Source organism: Geotrypetes seraphini, chromosome 6 (genome assembly GCF_902459505.1).
Source record: "Geotrypetes seraphini chromosome 6, aGeoSer1.1, whole genome shotgun sequence".
In the NCBI taxonomy this organism is placed as follows: Eukaryota; Metazoa; Chordata; class Amphibia; order Gymnophiona; family Dermophiidae; genus Geotrypetes; species Geotrypetes seraphini.
The window spans coordinates 229,992,308-230,012,653 of record NC_047089.1 but is presented as its reverse complement, the minus strand read 5'-3'; the positions used below and the strand labels follow the sequence as shown (position 1 = coordinate 230,012,653).

The window sequence follows — 20,346 nt, the reverse complement described above, 5'->3', positions numbered from 1 at the left end:
ATCCACTCTCTTCTCTTTTATATACCAACCTCTTATCTTCTAGTTCATCACCTGCCTTCCTGCCATGTCCGCCTTCATTTTGCATTTTCACATTAGTTACAAGCTATCACTCCTCTGTTTCAGGAACCCAAACAAATAAGTAGAAAAATTGCAAAGGAATCTAAATATTAGAGGTATTAATTTTCCATTCAAGACCTCTTTGAACACAATGACACAGTAAAGGTTAACAGATACAAGACTTGCGGTTTGGCCAACAAGGTGGCCACAGCTGTGCCTATCATTCCGTGCAAGTTACAATCCTACATTCCCTTTTCGTACTCTCTTCTTTTCTAAATTTCACTGTAGTTCACCCCCAGTCCTTTTGCACCATGTCAGTCTGTTTTGTCTTTGTCATCGTGCAATTTTGTTGACGTATCCCCTGATTTTATAATATTTTTTATACGATAGCGATATATCAAATTATCATTAAACTTGAAACTTCATACAAATATTGTTATATTCTGCTAACTTAAAAGGTTCTAAGCAGATCACAAGATAAAGTGAGATTGATTATCTCGGGAACTAAATTGTAGAGATGACATAATCCCAAATATAATTGTAGAGATGACATAATCCCAAACATAAAATAAATTAGTCAATCAGAAAAGAAAGCTCCATAGTTAAGATCAGTATTTTAACTCTAGATATTCCTGGAATAAAAAAGAAAGGTATTGGGATGCGTATAACGCTTTTATGACTTAAAATATTTTCTAAAAGACTTACCCCCCACTTTACAAAGCCGCCTCCCATTAGTCCACCAGAAGAACATACAGATGAATAATTATAATACATATTGTAAAAAGAAAACCAGTATTAAGAGTGAAATACCCAGGTTATAAGTTCTCTGCACTTCATATCAGCATAATATATTACTTCCAACCATGGGGACCTGAATGAAGCTTGAGACTTTTTATATATATATATAAATCTTTATTGATTTTCAGGTAGTAACAGTGTAATACATATGAATCTGAACGTATAACAAATCAAGAAAAGCACTTTGAACTTACAAATATTCAAAAGTAATCTTTTCCCCCACCCCTTTACTTAATCAATAATATAAATGCAATTATCCTACCAATAACCCACCCTTATTTAAAGTAGTAATACATTCTCACCCTGGATGTATAAGGAAATCAGACAAAAATTAAAGAGAAATGAGAACTATATAGAATCAATAAAAGATGCAAGTTTGATACATTACTATGCCCCAATATCTCAGCATTCATTTTTGCATATTTGTAGCTGCATAATATATTACTTCCAACCATGGGGACCTGAATGAAGCTAGAAACTTTACAATTTGTTAAGGAGCAAAGAATGCCAAATTGACACCATTGTTCTTAAGAATATACAGTATTTACACAGGTAATGAAAAAAAAGAATATCAACAGACAACAAGACCAAAGAATTCCAGCACCAGATCAACGAATCTGACCAAAGGGTTAGGCTTTTCAGACAACAAAAAACCCCAATTGATTTAGTGCAGTACATTCAACCATTAATCCTTAAATTACCAAATCTTTAGAAGAAGTATGTAAACAGTATGATCTCTGGGTCTGTTTGTCCCACAAGCGAATGCTTTGTAGCACTTGTAGACGTTCAGTTTCCAAGTGGTACATGACATTTATTGGTAAGATATATGATTCCATCCATAAGTAATTTTAATAAAGAACAAAAAATCTGCCCAAAACAGTTGAACACCTGCAATATATAGGCTAATAAGATAGATGTTGAAAATGGCTAAGAGAGAAATCTTTCTAACTGTTGCCTCCATTATATATAGCTGTTTGTAATAAAATGTTGACATTTTGCAGGGTAGGGTTAGTCCACAAGGTGAGCAGGACCCGAGGTCAGCTTTGTCCTCAACATTTCTCAGCTTGCTCCTTATAGTTATCCAAAGTACTAAGATGTGGCTGGCTCTGTTGGAATGGTAAAAAAACCCCACCTTTTTTCTCTTATCAGACCATTTTACATACTATAGAGATGGCTTTAAGTTTATAGGGATTGTTTTTTCCAATAAAGACTGTATTGCCCCGCCCCCCCCCCCCCCAAAAAAAAAAAAAATGACTCCTTGAGGTGCAGTTATGTTTACAGAATATCATGGTTTTGGGTGATTTTTCCATGTGGAATTTTCTTACTCCAAAAATTGCAAATTAGCATGATCTTCAGCTCATTAATGATTCTGTATAATTTTTGCTGATGGTTTTGCCAATGCAAACCTCTATGCAGAAAAATAGCAAACACCCATGTTGAAATTCAGAAATGCAATTACATGTGCTGTCTATGCCAGTTTCCCCAATGTTATCAATGTTTGCAAACCATTTCTGGGTTAGTAGTTTGGCTTGTATGCCACACCACAGTGGCTAATCTTTCTGACTGATCATAAAGCAGAAGGCAAAATAAACCCATGCAAACTGTCTTCACACCATAAACCCATCCTATTGCTCCAATTTCTGTAGTTTTGGTGTTATATCACAAATGAAGACGACAACTATTGATTTTAAATGACCATTTTTACCAATCCTGACAGTATCTTTACAAAGAGGAGCAGCGGCCTTTTGTTTTTGCTTTAGGGCTCCTTATTGTAACCATTAGATGCTTTCCCGGACATCACCTGCAAATGATAGGAGATTGTCAGTCTCACTTACCAAACACTTACAAAATCTGTTTTTGTCAGTAGTTTCTCTCGTTTGCTCTGCACAGTTTTGCTGATCCAAAAGCCAAGAAAAAGGAGGAATGAAAACCCCACTGGTTGCATCGGGTAGGATTCACATCAAAATTACTGAGGCAGAATGTGCTGGATGAGTGGGTCAGAGAATTCCAGCCCACTTTGACTATAATGGCACATCTGAGAGTAATCAAATCAAAAGCTGCTTTTTCAGAGTCAATTACAGGAGCCAGATACAAATCACAGTCATTCCACTGTCCCTTTGACTATCAAGTGCCAGAATGAACTTTCATAGCACTGGCTTGTATTTGATATATTTTAGGAAAAAGAACAACCAACACAGAAATGCATGAAGCTGGTTTCTTGAAAGGGGACTTCGCTCCCACTGAACTTGGCCACTGATTCTAGTTCCGTGTCATGATTTGAGTCTGTCTTTCATCGAGAGTCGCATTATTAGAACCAGCAATTAAGGGAATTTTTAAAAATCGTATTCTAGGGAAGGGGGGGGGGCTATTCCGAAAAGAGGGGCTCCACCTTAACTGGGGTGGAACCAGGCTGCTATCACTGAGGGTTTAAAAAGGAGTAATGGGGGATGTGAGATGTGGTGACTACCCAAATAGTAATACGATTCATGCATAACTTAATCAGACAGACAAGAATATGGTATAAAAATGACTGCAGAGGAACCATAATTTAGCCAGAGCATTAACTTTATTAATTTACTATTACTACTAGTTATAATTTCTATAGCACTGTACATTTTACATTTGACGGTCCCTGCTCAGAAGAGCTTGCAATCTAATATGGACAGACATCATCCCATCTACAAAACAGACAGACATCCCCAGACTACAAAACATTTAGAAAAGAAATAAAGACCATACTCTTTATAATCAAGTCTTTGTCCTGACCTCCTTCCCCCTACTCCTACAGAAATTTTATTTTCTCCCATATTTAGATTTAACTTTTATTTTTAAAAAAAAATTTTTTTCTATTTTATCTTCTTACTATTGTAAACCGACCAGATACATGCGACGGTCGGTATTTCAAAATACTAATAAACTTGAAACTGTTTGTCTTTGTAAAATGTCTTTAATGTTCACTCTTTCCCCTTCTATAAGTATTATTTTAATTCTTTATTTTATCTTAGCACTGTAAACTGGCTAGATACTTGTCGATGGTCGGTATATTAAAAATAATAAAACTTGAAACTTGAAACTCTTCAAGAAATCCCTGAAACAGACATAACACCGCAAGTTCAAATCCCGCCTCTCACTAAAGCCCCTAACCCAAAACAACTAGCCATGCTCCTTCTTACTTTCCTTGAACATGACCGGATATCTTTATGTAATATCTTTTTGTAATACATCTTTGATAATTCTTTTGTAATCCGCCTTGAATCGCAAGGTAATGGCGGAATAGAAATCCCTAATGTAATGTAATCTCAGGGTTTGGGAGATTCTGGGGGATAGGTATCTGACAGTGAGTAGGAGTTAAGAGTTGAAAGCAGATTTAAAGAAGTGGGCTTTTAGCCTGGATTTGAATACCACCAGAGACAGAGCAGGACACACTGACTCGGGCAGCCTGTTCTAGGCATACGGCATGGGCAAGAAAGAAGGGATGGAGTCTGGAATTGGCAGTGGAGGAGAAGGGTACAGATAAGAGAGGCTTACCCGATGAACAGAGATCACGGAAGGGGGGTGGGGGTGATACGTGAGGCGAGATATTGAGGGGCTACAGCAGTGGCGTACCTAGGGTATGTGGCACCCGGGGCCCATCATTTTTTGACACCCCCCCCCCCATGTAAAAAAATTTATTTTTTTTTTTTTGCAATAACCATGAAATGGAATAAATGGTCAGAATAGAAACAGGCAGTGAAAATTTTCTTTTATTGAACCTCATATATGTAACCATTATTCCAAACATAACATAACATAAATTATGTCTAAATTGTCATGACATTAGAAGTACATATGGAGTAGTTGCAGGTGATGCTTGGGACAGTTCTGATTGTGTTAGTTCGGTTTTATGTGTTTTTTGAATAGAAGGGTTTTTATTTCTTTTTGAAGGTTTTGCAGTCTGTGGTTGATATCAATTGGTTGTAGAGTTGGGGGTCGAGTGTTGCAGCTCGAATGGCTAGGAGGTTGTCGAACAGTTTTTTTCTTTTGACGTTTTTGGTTGGAGGGTGTGTGAATGGTGCACAAGTTCTCCTATGTCTGTTTGAAGTGGATTGAATTATTTAGCTGAAGAAATTAGTTACCCCCCATTACCACACACATTAGTTACCACACACATTAATTCTCTTCCATTTTTGTTCCCATTATAAAAAACACTGATAAGTTCCCAGAAAAAAAATACATTAAAATAAGAAGTGAAAACAAAGGCCCCTACAGATGAGAACATAACATAAGAATAGCCTAACTGGAGGAAGTGACGTCATCACAGAATATGGCCGCTTAAACTTTGAGCTCTGCTGGGGCTCGAGAGTGAAAGTTTAATTATTGCAACGAGCGGCGGAATCGAAGAGATTTTTTTTGGAGTCGGGGCTCGCAGAGTGTATGGCGAGCCGAAAAAAGTTGGAGAAATTCCACTTTAACAGCGCTACGAGCGTTAAAACTCGCTCGCACGATCCCAGCTCCCCGACGGTGCACAACAAGATGGCGGAGCCGACCGCGGCTTCTAAGACTGTATCTGCCCACACAGCCCTCATATCTGACGACCGACCTATAGAAGGTAAAATTGAGGTGTGGTTCAAGGAACTAAAGGCTGAAATGGTGGGGCTGAGAGCCGACGTGAAGACCGCGTTGGGGGAGCTTAGGGCGGAAGTGGGAGAGCTCAGCGGCAGAGTCCTCACCGCAGAAGAACGATTGGGCCACGTGGAGGTTTTAGCGGAGGAGCGATCCGCGACTATAGACTCGGTAGCAGTACATTTGGAAGACTTGAAACGTCAAGTAGAAGATTTGGAGAATCGATCTAGGAGAAGTAACTTACGTTTCAAAGGGATACCGGACTTGGAACGCTATAAAGATGCCAGGGAAGTGGTGTCTGACTTTTGCAAAGCATTGCTGGCTGATGACTCTCAGACGCCTCCATTAGTGATAAACCTACCAAGAGCTCATAGAAGTCTTGGTCAGGTGAAAGGATCGGGTAATCGTGACATTGTAGCCTGCTTTGGTGAATTTCAACTAAAAGAAAAAGTTTTACAGGCTGCCAGACGTCGTCCGGACTTTGTTTGGCAGGGACTGCGTGTGGGGGTCTATCAAGACCTGGCTCTTGCGACACTTCAGAAACGTAGATCATTCAGGGAAGTTACTCAAATATTGCGGGCTGAGGGCTACCGCTACAGATGGCTTTTCCCCTTTGGATTACATTTTACTGTCAATGGGAATCATCGGAAGGTGGACACTGTGGCTGATGCTTGGATGGCGTTAAAAGATCTTGGATGTCGACTGCCCCATGACTACCCTGATCGGGCCACACAGGGAACAACACCTGAAAATGGAGTGGGAGTCTTTAGGAGCCCTAACGTGGATAATTTACCATCTACTTCAGCTACCTGAATTGGACGGTTTTCTGATTCTGTTTCTGTGCACATTATGATGGTTTATTACAGTTATAGGTTTGCATGGGGGGTCTGATTGAGAAGGGGTACTATTGTTGATAGACTACCAATTTTTTCAGCTACCTTTAGTTTAGGAAGGTACCTGTTGCTCCTTAGGTTATTTTGCTAGATGCAGATTCTTTACTTAGTTAACATGACAGTGATTGTATAATGATTATATGATTCTGTTCAGTGAAATTTAAGTTGGATGCTTACTTTACCAGATTTGAATGAAGAGTCAGAATGGTGTGGGTAATGTGTGTATGTTTGGGGAAGGGGGGGGGTTGAATGGGGATGTAATGCAATACATGTTGATATGTATGGGCCTTTTCGGTATGACTCATTTTCCTCACATGGCTGATTCGAAATTGGGAGATTCAGCTACTAGGAGGGGGAATGGGGGGAGGGGGGGGATTGGTGGTAAGGGGATTTGCGGGCAGCAGACAGCGGGTATGGGGAGGTTAGCAGGACAGGATCCAGAATTGATTGTAGGCTCTTGGAATGTAAATGGGCTTAATAGCCCGGGCAAACGGAGTATAGTCTTTCGAGATTTATATCGTATGAAGTGGGACATTTGCCTATTGCAAGAAACACATCTGAGACCTAGGGATGTATCTCTGCTCCAACGACCACAGTTTGATATGCCCTGGACCCATCAGGGAGAGGGGGCCACGAAAAGGGCAGGGGGATTGGCTATTCTAATATGCAAGGGGTTGGGCCTACAGGTGGAACATGTCTATAGGGATAGAGAGGGCAGGTGCCTTGCAGTGAAGGGAGTGCTTCAGGGCCGCCCTTTGACTATCATTAACATTTATGGCCCTAACGTGAAACAAGAGACTTATTATTGTAAATTGAAGGGGGCTTTGCATTCATTCACACAAGGGGCGGTGTACTTGGGAGGAGACTTCAATGTTCCCCCAGACCCTGTTGTAGATCATTCAGGGGGAGGGCGTAGAGCCCTGAGAAAGTCAGCTGCAGCTCTCAGAGACCTGATGGGATCCCTTGGCTTAGTAGATGGATGGCGCTTACTCCATGGGACTCAGAAGTCATACACTTTTTATTCCCACGCACAGAACACTTACACTAGAATAGATGGGGTATGGATTCATAGGAATCAGGCAGGGGGATTACGAACAGCGGAGATTGAACCGATGCATGTTTCGGACCATGCACCAGTGTGGTTGTCTTGCACAGGCTTGTTAGACCAGGGGGGTCGTTCATATTGGAGGCTTAACGAATCCCTGCTGAGTTCCCCATTGGTGGTTTCTGCGGTAGAACATACTATGAGAGAATATTTGCAATTGAACGACACGGGGGAGGTATCAGATGCTATATTGTGGGATGCCATGAAAGTTGTCGTTAGAGGAGAACTTATTAAATGGGGGGCTAGATTCAAAAAACAAAGAACCCGGACCTATCTTGAATTGAGACAGAGATTGTCTCAGTTAGAGTTGTCTCACCAGAACACGAGAGATCCCCGGACTTTGATTCATCTGCAAAGAGCCCGGGATGAACTATATCAGCTTCAGGTAGAGGATATAGAGCATATGCGCGAGAGATTTCGCCTTAACATTTATGAACATAGTAATAGGGCTAGTGCTCAATTTGCCAGATATATTCGTATTAAACAGGCTAAATCTACTATTACTAGAATTAAGGGGGAAGTGGGGGGAGATTTACGGGTCACGGACTCTGCTATCCGGCGGGAATTCCTGACCTTTTATTCGGGGTTATATGGACAACCGGGACCCTCAGATGGGGGAGCACAAGCTGGATTCCTGGATTCGTTGCGGCTACCTCAGCTATCAGTGCAGGATCAGGAGTACTTAAGGGAACCCATCCAACTTTCAGAGGTATTAGGGGTGATCGGGGGTTTGAAGAATGGTAAAGCCCCAGGGTTAGATGGGTACACTAGTCGATACTATAAACAGTTCTCGGAACAAGTGGGGCCTCTGTTGGTTCGGGTGGCTAATGGAGTAACCGCTGGAAATCAGTTGCCGCCTACGATGGGAGAGGCTGGGGTGGTCATATTACCCAAACCGGGTAGAGATCCGTTATTCTGTGGATCCTATAGGCCCATATCATTGTTAAATCTAGATGCAAAAATTTTGGCTAAGGTCTTAGCTTTACGCTTGGGGAAGGTTTTGCCGTCCTTGATTCATCAAGATCAAGCGGGATTCATACAACGGAGACAGGTGAGCGATAATATTAGACGTACCCTTAATTTACTGTGGGAGGCAGGCAATGGTAAAGAAAAGGCGGTATTGATATCGGTTGATGCCGAGAAGGCATTTGACAGGGTTATCTGGGGGTTTTTATGGGATGTCATGGAAAGGATGGGACTAGGGGGATTGTTTGGAACTTGGGTACAGGCTCTATATGCTGCGCCGAGGGCCTGTTTGCGGATTAATCAATCTTACACTGAATTTTTTTCCATCTATAGGGGAACTCGGCAGGGATGTCCACTTTCCCCATTGTTGTTTGCGGTATACATTGAACCACTTGCATTGGCCATTAGACACCACTTATCATTGGTTGGATTTGTCAATGAGGGGGTGGATCATCGGATAGCGATGTTTGCGGATGATATCCTACTATATGTGGGACAACCTGGGATATCCATACCCCATCTATTGCAACTGTTTGATACCTATGGACAGATTTCGGGGTTTAAAATAAACCTGGCTAAATCAGAAATTTTGAATTTGACCTTGACACAGAGGGAGGAGGAGGAGCTCCGAGGCACCTTTCCCCTTAGATGGGCTAGTCGTGGGATCAAGTATCTAGGTATATTTATCCCCTCGGATCTCGGACAGATCTATGAGATGAATTATCTGCCTATTTATAGACGCATTCGGGCGGACTTGCAGCGGTGGAATGGCCTATGGCTGTCATGGTGGGGCAGAATAGCAATCGTTAAAATGAATGTTCTTCCCAGATTGCTATTCTTATTTCAGACTCTACCTATATCGGTTCCTGTAAGGGACTTGAGGATTTTGAATAAAGAAATCTGTAAATTTATCTGGCATCGTAAGACCCCACGACTATCTCGATCTTTGCTTTGGGCTCCTCGGGAAGAGGGGGGCAGAGGGTTACCTAATTTGGTGTGGTATTACCAAGCAGCTCAGTTGAAATTGGTGCTGGATTGGGAACTGGGGGAACACAAATCTGGAGTACAATTGGAACAGAGATATAGTGGCAAGGAGCCTTTAAAATATAGGTTGTGGACTTCTGATTCAAAGCGAGCATGGGTACAGAGCATATCTAACCCCTTTGTACAACACTTGGCAAGGATTTGGACCCAGATGCGATCTACATTGGGAGGGGGGGCTGTGGTATCTTCCTTGGCTCCTATCACATTTGAACCTCTGTTTTCAGCGGGGAGAGACAATCGGGTTTTTCACTGTTGGTATCAAAAGGGGATAAGGGTATTTAGGGATTTGGTTGGGCCGAATGGTATTCTCTCTTTTGATAGACTCCAACAGAAATATGACTTACCAGATGGAAATTGCTTTGCCTATTTTCAAATTAGACATTTTATGCAAGCTCAGGGCTGGGATAAAGGATTGTCACCTACGGGGGAATCGCTGGAGAATTTATGGATGTTACTCCAGAAAGTGCCTAGATCTTTATCAGTGCTATATCAGTATAGACGGGGATGCTCAATAGTTAAAAATTTGTTTTGTATGCATTGGGAGAGGGATTTGGAGGCCAGGTTGTCTGCTAAAGATTGGGAGACAATCTACCGGGAGGTATATAAAGCTTCCTCCTGTGCATTGGTTCAGGAAAATGCGTATAAAGTTCTAACTAGATGGTATTATACTCCAGAACGCATGCATAGAATGTTTCCTAATACGACTGATCAATGTTGGAGATGTGGCTCCCAAGTGGGATCTTTTCTACATATCTGGTGGGACTGTGAAGTTATCACACCCTTCTGGAAAGAGGTGATTGATACTTTAACTGAGAGTGTGGGTGAATGTGTGATGCTTTCTCCTCTGAGTTGTCTACTAGGATTGTATAATATTAGGGAACACGCCTGGCAAACTAAATTTCTTCGATGGGGGTTGGCGGCTGCCAAATGCCTCATTGCAAATCATTGGAAAAATGCTGTGGCCCCCTCTCATTCTACTTGGGTCAACCGATTGCTATCTCTGGGAAGGATGGAACTAACAATAGCTAGGAGGCGTCCTGCCTATGTCCTTTCCTTACACACTTGGAGCAAGTTGGAAAACCTGTTGGACAAATTCTGAGACATTGTCTGGTACTAGTTACTCTGTTGTCTGCTATGTGCTGGGGGGGGAGGGGGGGAAGATGGGGTATAATGGGCTGGGATACATGGGCGGGTAGGGGGAAGGGTTGGAGTGAGGGGGGAAAATAATCAGCTGTGGATGGTTGGATATATTTTTGATTTTGGATTGTGGTGCAACTGATTTCCTTGCTGGATTCTGCATATTGTACTTGTAACTGTATTTACTTGTTTGCTGTGATTTGTTGGCATTGTACGTTATTTTGTATAACACAAATTTTCAATAAAAAAATTAAAAAAAAAAAAAAAAAAAAGAATAGCCTAACTGGGTCAGACCAATGGTCCATCATGCCCAGTAGCCCATTCTCATGGTAGCCAATCCAGGACACTAATACCTGGTCAAAACCCAAAGAGTAGCAACATTCCATGCTACCGATCCAGGGCAAGCAGACACTTCCCCCATGTCTTAATAACAGATTATGGACTTTTTTTCCTCCAGGAATTTGTCCAAATCTTTCTTAAAACCAGCTACACTATCTGCTTTTACCATAACTTCTGGCCACTTCATTTTTAAGTTTAGATCTTTCCTTTCAAACAGAGACCTTGCTAGATGTCAAATACAGCACAAGGTAACTTCACATGGACTTAGCTGTGCAGGAAATGTGAATCTCCTCATACACCCACCATATAGTGCAAAAATGTGCAAAGGTCTGTTTTTTTCTTTCGATCACTACATAGCCTAATGCCACACAAGCAGCGCTGTTACAAACATATTCTGTAGGTCAATGCTAAGGATAACAAAGTTTCCTTCCTTGGACCAGAAGGAGATAAACCACTGGAAGAGATCCCAAAACAACACCCAAAGACCCACTCAGTGTGTGAATCAGTTGAGTGGAGTGGACTAACTGGGGGGTGGAAATGGGCCCGGAGTTTGCTCAGCAGAATTTCCCAGACCACCTCTTCCTCTCAACACATTGACACGCTGCCACCATCACCACTAGGAACACCTCACTGGGTAGGCCAGCTATGCTATAAACTTTATAAAACACATTACAGTATTATATTTTCTTATAAAGCACATATTTTAACTGACCTCTCTGACATCCTCAGCCTTTCCATTCACAAAAATAGAAGGAAGAAAAGTTCCCATTTCCTGCTGTCTCATGTCCCCGGCCTATACAATATTTTTTTTCTGCAGACCCTTCAAAGGTCTGACCAAATCCTCGTTTCACTTGCATTATAAAGTACTGAGGATGCCATCTCTCCCCAATCCCAGGTCCTAAAGTCTAAGACAGTAGCGCAAACTAATGCTGCCAGATACAGGGAAAAAAAATTTTGATTCGATTCAGCCCTATTGAATTGGTTTTTCAATTCGATTTTCCTGCCCAGTTGGGTGATTTTTTTCAAAACTCCTGGTGGGTTTTATAGCTTTTTCACCCCCTTTGGCTTCTCCTAACCACACTGGCGCTGTGGTGTAAATAAAATAAAGAAACAAAAAGGACTTTTCCTCTTTCTGTTAAATCCTAGCTCACGTTTGCAGTCCAACACCAGCTCTGGCAGGATACACATTTCAAATCTGACATGTTATAATCACAAAACAGAAAATAAAATTAATTTTTCTACCTTTTGTTGTCTGGTTATATTTCAAATCTTGTTGGTCCAAGGCTCTGGTTTTCTTCTGATAACTTGCTTGCCAGGGTCTCCTTCTTTCTGCATGCTAACCATCCATCTGCCAACTCTGTCCTCCCTTTCCATTTCCCTTCCCTTCCCAGGAAGTCTGGTATCTTTCCTTTTTTTCATCTCCCTCCACAGATCCACCTTTTCTTAAATACCCTTTCATCCGGCATCTCTCCCTCCTTCCCCACCATCCCAGAGTCCACCATCTCTCCGTTTCTTTTCCTAATTACCCTCCTATCCAGTATCTCTATCCCTCCTCCACACCATCCCTTGTGTCCAATTTCTCTCCCTTTCTGTTCCTTCCCTCCCTAAATCCCATGGTCCATCATCTCTCTCCCTCTCCTCTATTTTCAGACCCATTATTTCTTCCCCCCCCAAAGTTTGGCATATGCATGTCTCTTTGAACACCCCCTTCCCTCCGTGTACTTCTAAATCATGGTCCCCCCCGAAGGCCTGTCCCCCACTTGAAGGCTTGTACAGGCCTTAAAGGGGGGACAGGCCTACAAGGGGGGGACAGGCCTACAAGGGGGTGCCCTTGTAGCTTCTCCCCCCCTTGTAGGCCTGTCCCCCCCTTGAAGGCCTGCCTGCCTGCCTTTCCCCCCCTTGAAGGCCTGCACCCCCTTGAAGGACTGCACCCCCCCCCCGAAGGCCTGCACTCCCTTGAAGGTCTGCACCCCCCCGAAGGCCTGTCCCCCCCCTTGAAGGCCTGTCCCACCCCCTTGTAGGCCTGTCCCCCCCTTGTAGGCCTGTCCCCCCTTTAAGGCCTGCCTGCCTGCCTTTCCCCCCCTTGAAGGCCTGTCTTCCCCTTGAAGGCCTGCACCCCCCTTGAAGGCCTGCACCCCCCCTTGTAGGCCTGTCCCCCCCCCCTTGTAGGCCTGTCCCCCCCTTGAAGGCCTGCCTGCCTTTCCCCCCTTGAAGGCCTGTTCCCCCCCTTGAAGGCCTGCACCCCCTTGAAGATCTGCACCCCCCCAAAGGCCTACACCCCCCCCGAAGGCCTGCACCCCCCTGAAGGCCTGCCTGCCCCCCTTGAAGGCCTGCACCCCTTGAAGGTCTGCACCCCCCCCCGAAGGCCTGTCCCCCCTTGAAGGCCTGCCTGCCTGCCTGTCACACTCCCCCTTGAAAGCCTGCTTGCCTGCCCGCCCGCCCCACCCTGAAGGCCTGATGCCCCGACCCACCCCGAAGGACCGCTCGCCCCCCTGGCCTCCCCGCACCACCTATGAACAGCCGCAGCAGGATCGCGAAGTCAGCGTCAGCGATCCCTGCGCTGCTTCCTGCGCCACGGTCCCGCCCCTCCTCTGACGTCAGAGGAGGGGCGGGATCGCGGCGCAGGAAGCAGCGCAGGGATGCTGACGCTGACTTCGCGATCCTGCTGCGGGCTGCTTCACAGGTGGTGCAGGAAGGTCAATGGGGCGAGCGGTCCTTCGGGGGTGGCGGGGGACTGAACGGCAAGGCCGGGAACACCCCCTTAGGGCTGGTACCCGGGGCGGCCCGCCCCCCCCCCCCCCCCCCCCCCTAGGTACGCCACTGGGCTACAGCATGAATGCACTTGTAAGTCCAAAAAATAGGACATAAGAATTGCCACTGCTGGGTCAGACCAGTGGTCCATTGTGCCCTGCAGTCCACTCTCGCAGCGGCCCCCAGGTCAAAGACCAGTGCTCTAAATGAGTCCAGCCTCACCTGCGTACCTTCTGGTTCAGCAGGAACTTTGGCTTGAATCCCTGGAGGGTGTTTTCCTCTATAACAGCCTCCGGAAGAGCGTTCCAGTTTTCCACCACTCTCTGGGTGAAGAAGAACTTCCTTACGTTTGTACGAAATCTATCCCCTTTCAACTTTAGAAAGTGCCCTCTCGTTCTCCCTACCTTGGAGAGGGTGAACAACCTTGTCTTCATCTGCTAAGTCTATTCCCTTCAGTATTTTGAATGTTTCGATCATGTCCCCACCTGGAGAATATGTTTTTCCTTTCACTTGTGCACAAATTTCCTCTGTTTCGCCTGCAGGTGGCGTTTGCAACAGCATAACGGCAATACATCTGCAAAACTACATTTCCCATAACTCTTTTCAGCACAGCGAGAAACATGGCTGCCTCCACAGAACCGGAAGCGTCCCGTAGTGACTTCTGTTTAAGTTTACAAGAAAGGGAGTTTGTGAATATTTATGGTCAAGGGCCATTCATGGTAATACAGATGATGATAGAAAAATAAACTCTGAAATAATGTGTATGTTTATAAAGAGAGAGCTTTATTTTTAAAACCTGATCATGGCAGCGCAGCAAAGCAAGGACATTGGCAGACTAGAACAATATGAAGCCAAATAGCAGTGCAGCTTAAAACCAGAGGCTTTTGAGCTCTCTGGCACTTCCAGCTGCTTTGATTGCAATTACAAAAGACGGGATATCAAATTCCATCTCCTTTTCCTTATATTTTACTGGAGTACCTGACTCTTTTTTTGCCTTTGCAGCTTGTTATGTGAATCTGGCACAATTTCTGCTTCTGATGTCTGCATTCTATTACAGTGTGTGGCGTTTTTCTTTATTCTGCCGTTTCGGGGTGTCCATTTCTCTTAAGCTTTTCTTAATACAGTCAAGTATCTGTTTTTCTGGTAATTCTGTACTAACCATATTAATTCATTACTTTGTTAGAAGTTGTAGAAAGATCCCTGCTTGTTGATAAATTATCATAGCTTTAATGTTTTAAATAAACTGTTTCAAAGTGCTGTGATTTTACTCTTGGGGGAATTCTGCACTACTGTACATTGCAGAACTTGTGCAGCATTCCCTTTTTCTGCAGAATCTGTACTTGCTCAGGGACCCAAGGAAACAACATCTATTTATTCTGTTTTGCAGGACTCTTCTTGCTTCCCTCTATACCAGGGGTCTCAAAGTCCCTCCTTGAGGGCCGCAATCCAGTCGGGTTTTCAGGATTTCCCCAATGAATATTCATTTAAAGCAGTGCATGCACATAGATCTCATGCATATTCTTTGGGGAAATCCTGAAAACCCGACTGGATTGCGGCCCTCAAGGAGGGACTTTGAGACATCTTCTCTATACATTCCCTGAACTTAGCGCCACCCCCTCCCCCATCGTTGTTGAGCGGAAAACTAACTGTTAAGTGGTGATTGTATTTTGAGGGTTGCACGTTCTAGATCAGTGGTTCCCAACCCTGTCCTGGTGGAACACCAGGCCAATCGGGTTTTCAGGATAGCCCTAATGAATATACATGCATATTTATTAGGGCTAGCTTGAAAACCCAATTGGCCTGATGGTCCTCCAGGACAGGGTTGGGAATCACTGTTCTAGATAAGTCAGGGGTGTCCAATGTCGGTCCTCGAGGGCCGCAATCCAGTCGGGTTTTCAGGATTTCCCCAATGAATATGCATGAGATCTATTAGCATACAATGAAAGCAGTGCATGCAAATAGACCTCATGTATATTCATTGGGGAAATCCTGAAAATCCGACTGGACTGCGGCCCTCGAGGACCGACATTGGACACCCCTGAGATAAGTGAAAGGCTGCTCTCTCCATAATCAGGGTGTCATAGTCCCTCCTCGAGGGCCACAATCCAGTCAGGTTTTCAGGATTTCCCCAATGAATATGAATGAGATCTATTAGCATACAATGAAAGCAGTGCATGCAAATAGATCTCATGCATAGTCATTGCAGAAATCCTGAAAACCCGACTGGATTGTGGCCCTCGAGGAGGGACTTTGACACCCCTGCCATAATGGATCTGAGCAACTTGCTGACAAGGCTGTGTAGGGTTTCAAATTGCAACACCCAGGACTCCAGTCAAGACTAAAGTTATTTTCCCACATTGCTAGTGTACTGCAGTGGTTCCCAAACCTGTACTGGTGGCAGTACATGCCACTCTATTTCATGTACATTCATTCTGATATCCTTAAAACTTGACTGCCTGCAGGTTCCCTAAGAACATAAGATTTGTCACTGCTGGGTCAGACCAGTGGTCCATCGTGCCCAGCAGTCTGCTCATGCGGCAGCCCTTAGGTCAAAGACCAGTGCCCTATTTGAGTCTAGCCCAGGGGTGGGCAACTTTGGTCCTCGAGGGCCGGAATACAGCCAGGTTTTCAGGATTTCCCCAATGAATATGCATTGAAAGCAGTGCATGCAAATAGATCTCATACATATTAATTGGGGAAATCCTGAAAACCAGACTGGATTCCGGCCCTAAAGGACCGGAGTTGCCCACCCCTGGTCTAGCCTTACTTGCGTATGTTTTGTTCCAGTAGGAACTTATCCAACCTTTTCTTGAATCCCTGAAGGGTGTTTTCTCTAGCCTCCAGAAGAGCATTCCAGATTTCTACCACTCTCTGGGTGAAGAACTTCCTTACGTTTGTATGGAATCTTTTCCCTTCTAACTTTAGCGAGTGTCCTCTCGTTCTCTTCACCTTGGAGTGGGTTAACAATCTCTCTGTCTCTACTAAGTCAATTCCCTTCAATATCTTGAATATTTCAATCATGTCCCCTCTCAGTCTTATTTTTTCAAGGGAGAAGAGGCCCAGTTTCTCTAGCCACATGTATAGTGCTATGCCCTTGTAAGATACTATTTGAACACTGCTTTAAGCATAAAGAAACAGGTATTAGAGCAATACATACTTATATCTGTATTGAAATTATTGTTTGTTAAAAAATAGTTTAACATGAAATTATTGTTTGTTAAAAAATAGTTTAACATGATTTTAATGTTACAGGTTGGTGTTTTCTATGAAACATCACTGGAACAATGAAACGGTTATTCACTGTGCTGATTCTAAAACCTCGGTGTTGGATCTAAACAGAGTTAGTGATGATTTCAGCTAATCTCCAAAGGCTTCCATGTCAATACATAATTGGCTGTAGATTCTTCTCAGGATACAAGCCTAAAATGAACATCAAAGAATGTTATAGGCTACTCAATGTTAAAGAAGAGTGTACCCTAAATGATGTTAGAGATTCCTACAGAAAGCTTGCCAAGCAATATCATCCTGATAGCGGTTCTCCTAGTGCTGATGTGACAATGTTTGTGCAAATTGAAGAAGCATATAGAACTATGCTTATTCACCTGGCCAAGGAAGAGAACCCAGAAAAGAAAGATGAGGAGGAAGAAGAAAAATTTAAGCGTAAAGTACCACAGCACAGGCAGTATCTGAGCTTTGAAGGCATTGGTTTTGGAACACCTAGTCAAAGAGAGAAGCAGTACATACAATTTAGAGTAGATCGTGCTACTGACCAAGTGATGGAGTTTCGGAGGCAGAAATTAGAGCGTCAGTATGCTGAGAATGCTATGATGGCCAAGGACGTGAGACAGAGTAAAAAGGTCAAAATTACACAAGCAATTGAACGTTTGGTTGAGGACCTCATACAGGAATCAATGGCCAGAGGAGACTTTGATAATCTCAGTGGTAAAGGAAAGCCACTTCAAAAATTTTCTTACTGCCCACATGTTGATCCCATGACCCACAATCTGAATAGGATCTTGATAGACAATGGATTCCAGCCAGAGTGGATTGTTCTGCAAAAAGAAATACGAGATACTATTGAGAAACTGAGAAAGGAGCTAGAAGTGGCTAGGAGCAAGCTTGGTGAACCGTTGACATCACTTCGAGAAGAACAATGGCGTCAGTGCTGTGAACAATTTAGCAAAGATATTGGCAAGCTGAACAAAAGGATTAATGACTTTAACTTAATTGTTCCCCTTTTAAACAGACAAATGGTACATTTCAGTGCAGACAAAGAAATTGCACGAGCCCTGAGGTTATATGAGACCCTTGTGAGAACACCACAGAAGATCAAAGAAGATAGTAACACAAATAATTTAGAGAATGATATGGATGTTGGGCTTAAGACTTATTGGGCAAAGCTGAGCAGCCTAGTATGGAAATGATGACAAGCTGCAATTTAAAACACTAAGAATATCCAGTACATCTATTTTAACTTGATGGTCTCTGATGCAATGCTGGAGTCTTGTTGTTGTTTAACAGGCAGGTATTATGAACTACTATGCATATGCAAATCATTTTCTCTTTCAGTAGTGTGATAATTTTCTGAGGCCTCATTTCTCCCTCTCCCAACATAATATAACATTTTTAAAAGTACATTTTAAAGGACAGTGCAATGGTGGTAGGTGAGTATCCATCTTATCCTTTAACACAGGGTCTCCCAAAGCTGCCCTGGGGACCTCATAGCCAGTCATGTTTTTAGGATAGAAACAATTAATATGCATGAGATAATTTCACGTGCTAGGTATCCAGTGCATGCAGATGTATCTCATGTGTATCGATTATGAATATCCCCAAAATTCAGTTGGCTATAGGATCCTGAGAACATGTTTTGGAAGCCCTATTCTAGCAGCCGTAAACTTCCATGATACATTGCAGATGACATTAAACCAATAAGAAAGCTAAACTTGGCTAATATGACAGGGATCTAAATCCAGGCACAACAGTACCCTTCTAATGTTCCTAACTTTAAATTTATAGAAACTGGATCATCAGTCGTGTATCTTATGAGCTGTTCAACTTATCACTTTCATAAGAATATCTGCACTCTTATTGTCATTGATCTTGTGGCTTGTGTCATATTTCTATTAATGTCCATATACTTTAATTCAGGGGTGTCCAACCTTTTGGCTTCCCTGGGCCGCATTGGCCGAAAAAATGTTTCTGGGGCCGCACAAACGCGTAAATGCTGCAGCAAGACAGAGGAGGGAGCCAGCAAGACGGTAAACACCCGGGGGCAGCAAAGGAAAACACTGCATCGCCCTCGACCCGGGCTGCACAAAATACTTCACGGGGCCGCACACCCCTGCTTTAATTCATACTAACGCTGACATGTTTTGCCATTCAGCTTTCTCAAGGACGTCTTCCAATTTTACCACACCAATTTTTATTTATATTTCTATCCCGTTCTCCCGGGCGCTCAGAATGGGTTACAATTGACATTCACAATAAAGTTACAAGACAAAAAAATAGACATTCGAAGAAGAGATAGGTGGGAAGACGTAGAGAGAGAAGGGGAGGGGGATTTAGGGTATTAATATTTAAAACAATAGCTTGTAGTGACTTTTTGCCAGATAATATAACAAGGAGGCACAGGGCGAACACTGGGAGTGCACATTTGTTTTGAGACAGTCATGTTATATTGCAAAAAAGTTTGAAATTACAAATATAAATAAGCTTACATGCCAACTTGGAAAGGAAATAGTAAATGCTTCTCTATGTGTTAGCATTCAAATATAATTAATTACACATTGAAGTAATTGGTTACAGTTAATTTTTTTAAAACATTTTTGTTGTCCATGTATGCAAATGATTTCACTACAGCTTTTAGTGGATATATGAATTAGGGCTGTACCGAATATTTTGTATTTGATTCATTTTGGCCTCGAATACATTATTTGTATTCAGCTGAATAGTGATTTAAATTCAAATATGAATAATTTGGGGCTCTATTGTGCTAAATCCTACTGAAATTAATACTTGATCTCTGATTTCATGTTGCTTCTTTTATTATGTTAAAGCTCAATGCGCATTATTTGCATTTGGCCAAATAATATTTTTCATTATTTGCATTTGACCAAATAGGAAAATATGCCATTTGGTATTGCCCTAATATGAACAGTCTTCCAGTGGTTGTAATGGAGAACAAACTTACCACCACTGAAAAAATATGGACTAAGCATCAAGGATCCTTAGAAAGATGAAAGGAAGGCCTGGTATCGGGCAGGCTCTGTGGTATTGCCTTGTCCATTGCTGCTATGAAGGGCTGTTTCTCGTTCTATTTATTTTAAGTAATGAAATGTCTGGGAATTCTATGAAATTCAAATTACCAAAACATAATTAAAAATAGTTTATTTATGGAGTGATTTAAAATGTGTTACTGTAATAAAAATGAACTGCCCCAAAATTACAAAACTACACTTGTATCCCTATTTGTTTATTTGGTTTTATATGCTGTCCTCCCCAAAGAGCTCAGAACTAGAGAATGATATGGGAAAAAATTATGTCCCCTTCTCTGCCCTGTCCCCACGAGCTTGGTCCCTGTCCCATCCCCGTGAGCTTGGGCCCTGTCTCTGCCCCATCCCCACGAGCTCAGTCCCCTGATCCCATCCGCAC

At 43.0% G+C, this 20,346-nt stretch overlaps 2 protein-coding genes across 2 annotated transcripts in view; one reads left to right on the top strand and one right to left on the bottom strand.

Annotated features, from left to right (window-relative positions):
- The window catches only part of LOC117362792 (trifunctional purine biosynthetic protein adenosine-3-like), a 102,824-nt gene extending 88,635 nt beyond the window's left edge, over positions 1-14,189 (bottom strand). Inside the window, exon 1 of the mRNA XM_033949768.1 lies at positions 14,097-14,189. Within this exon, the coding sequence (XP_033805659.1) occupies positions 14,097-14,169 (73 nt within the window). The 5' untranslated portion in view covers positions 14,170-14,189. The remainder of the gene's footprint in view (positions 1-14,096) is intronic.
- A 109-nt stretch (positions 14,190-14,298) lies between these two features.
- On the top strand, positions 14,299-19,660 carry DNAJC28 (DnaJ heat shock protein family (Hsp40) member C28). The gene is made up of 2 exons (XM_033949771.1): positions 14,299-14,411; positions 16,945-19,660. The coding sequence occupies exon 2, from the start codon at positions 17,040-17,042 to the stop codon at positions 18,114-18,116; it is 1,077 nt and encodes a 358-aa protein (XP_033805662.1). The 5' UTR covers positions 14,299-14,411; positions 16,945-17,039; the 3' UTR covers positions 18,117-19,660.
- The last annotated feature ends 686 nt before the right edge of the window (positions 19,661-20,346 follow it).

What these genes read in the sequence shown, in the direction of transcription:
- DNAJC28 (XM_033949771.1), top strand. Translation starts at nt 17,040, where the DNA reads ATGATTTCAGCTAATCTCCAAAGGCTTCCATGTCAATACATAATTGGC.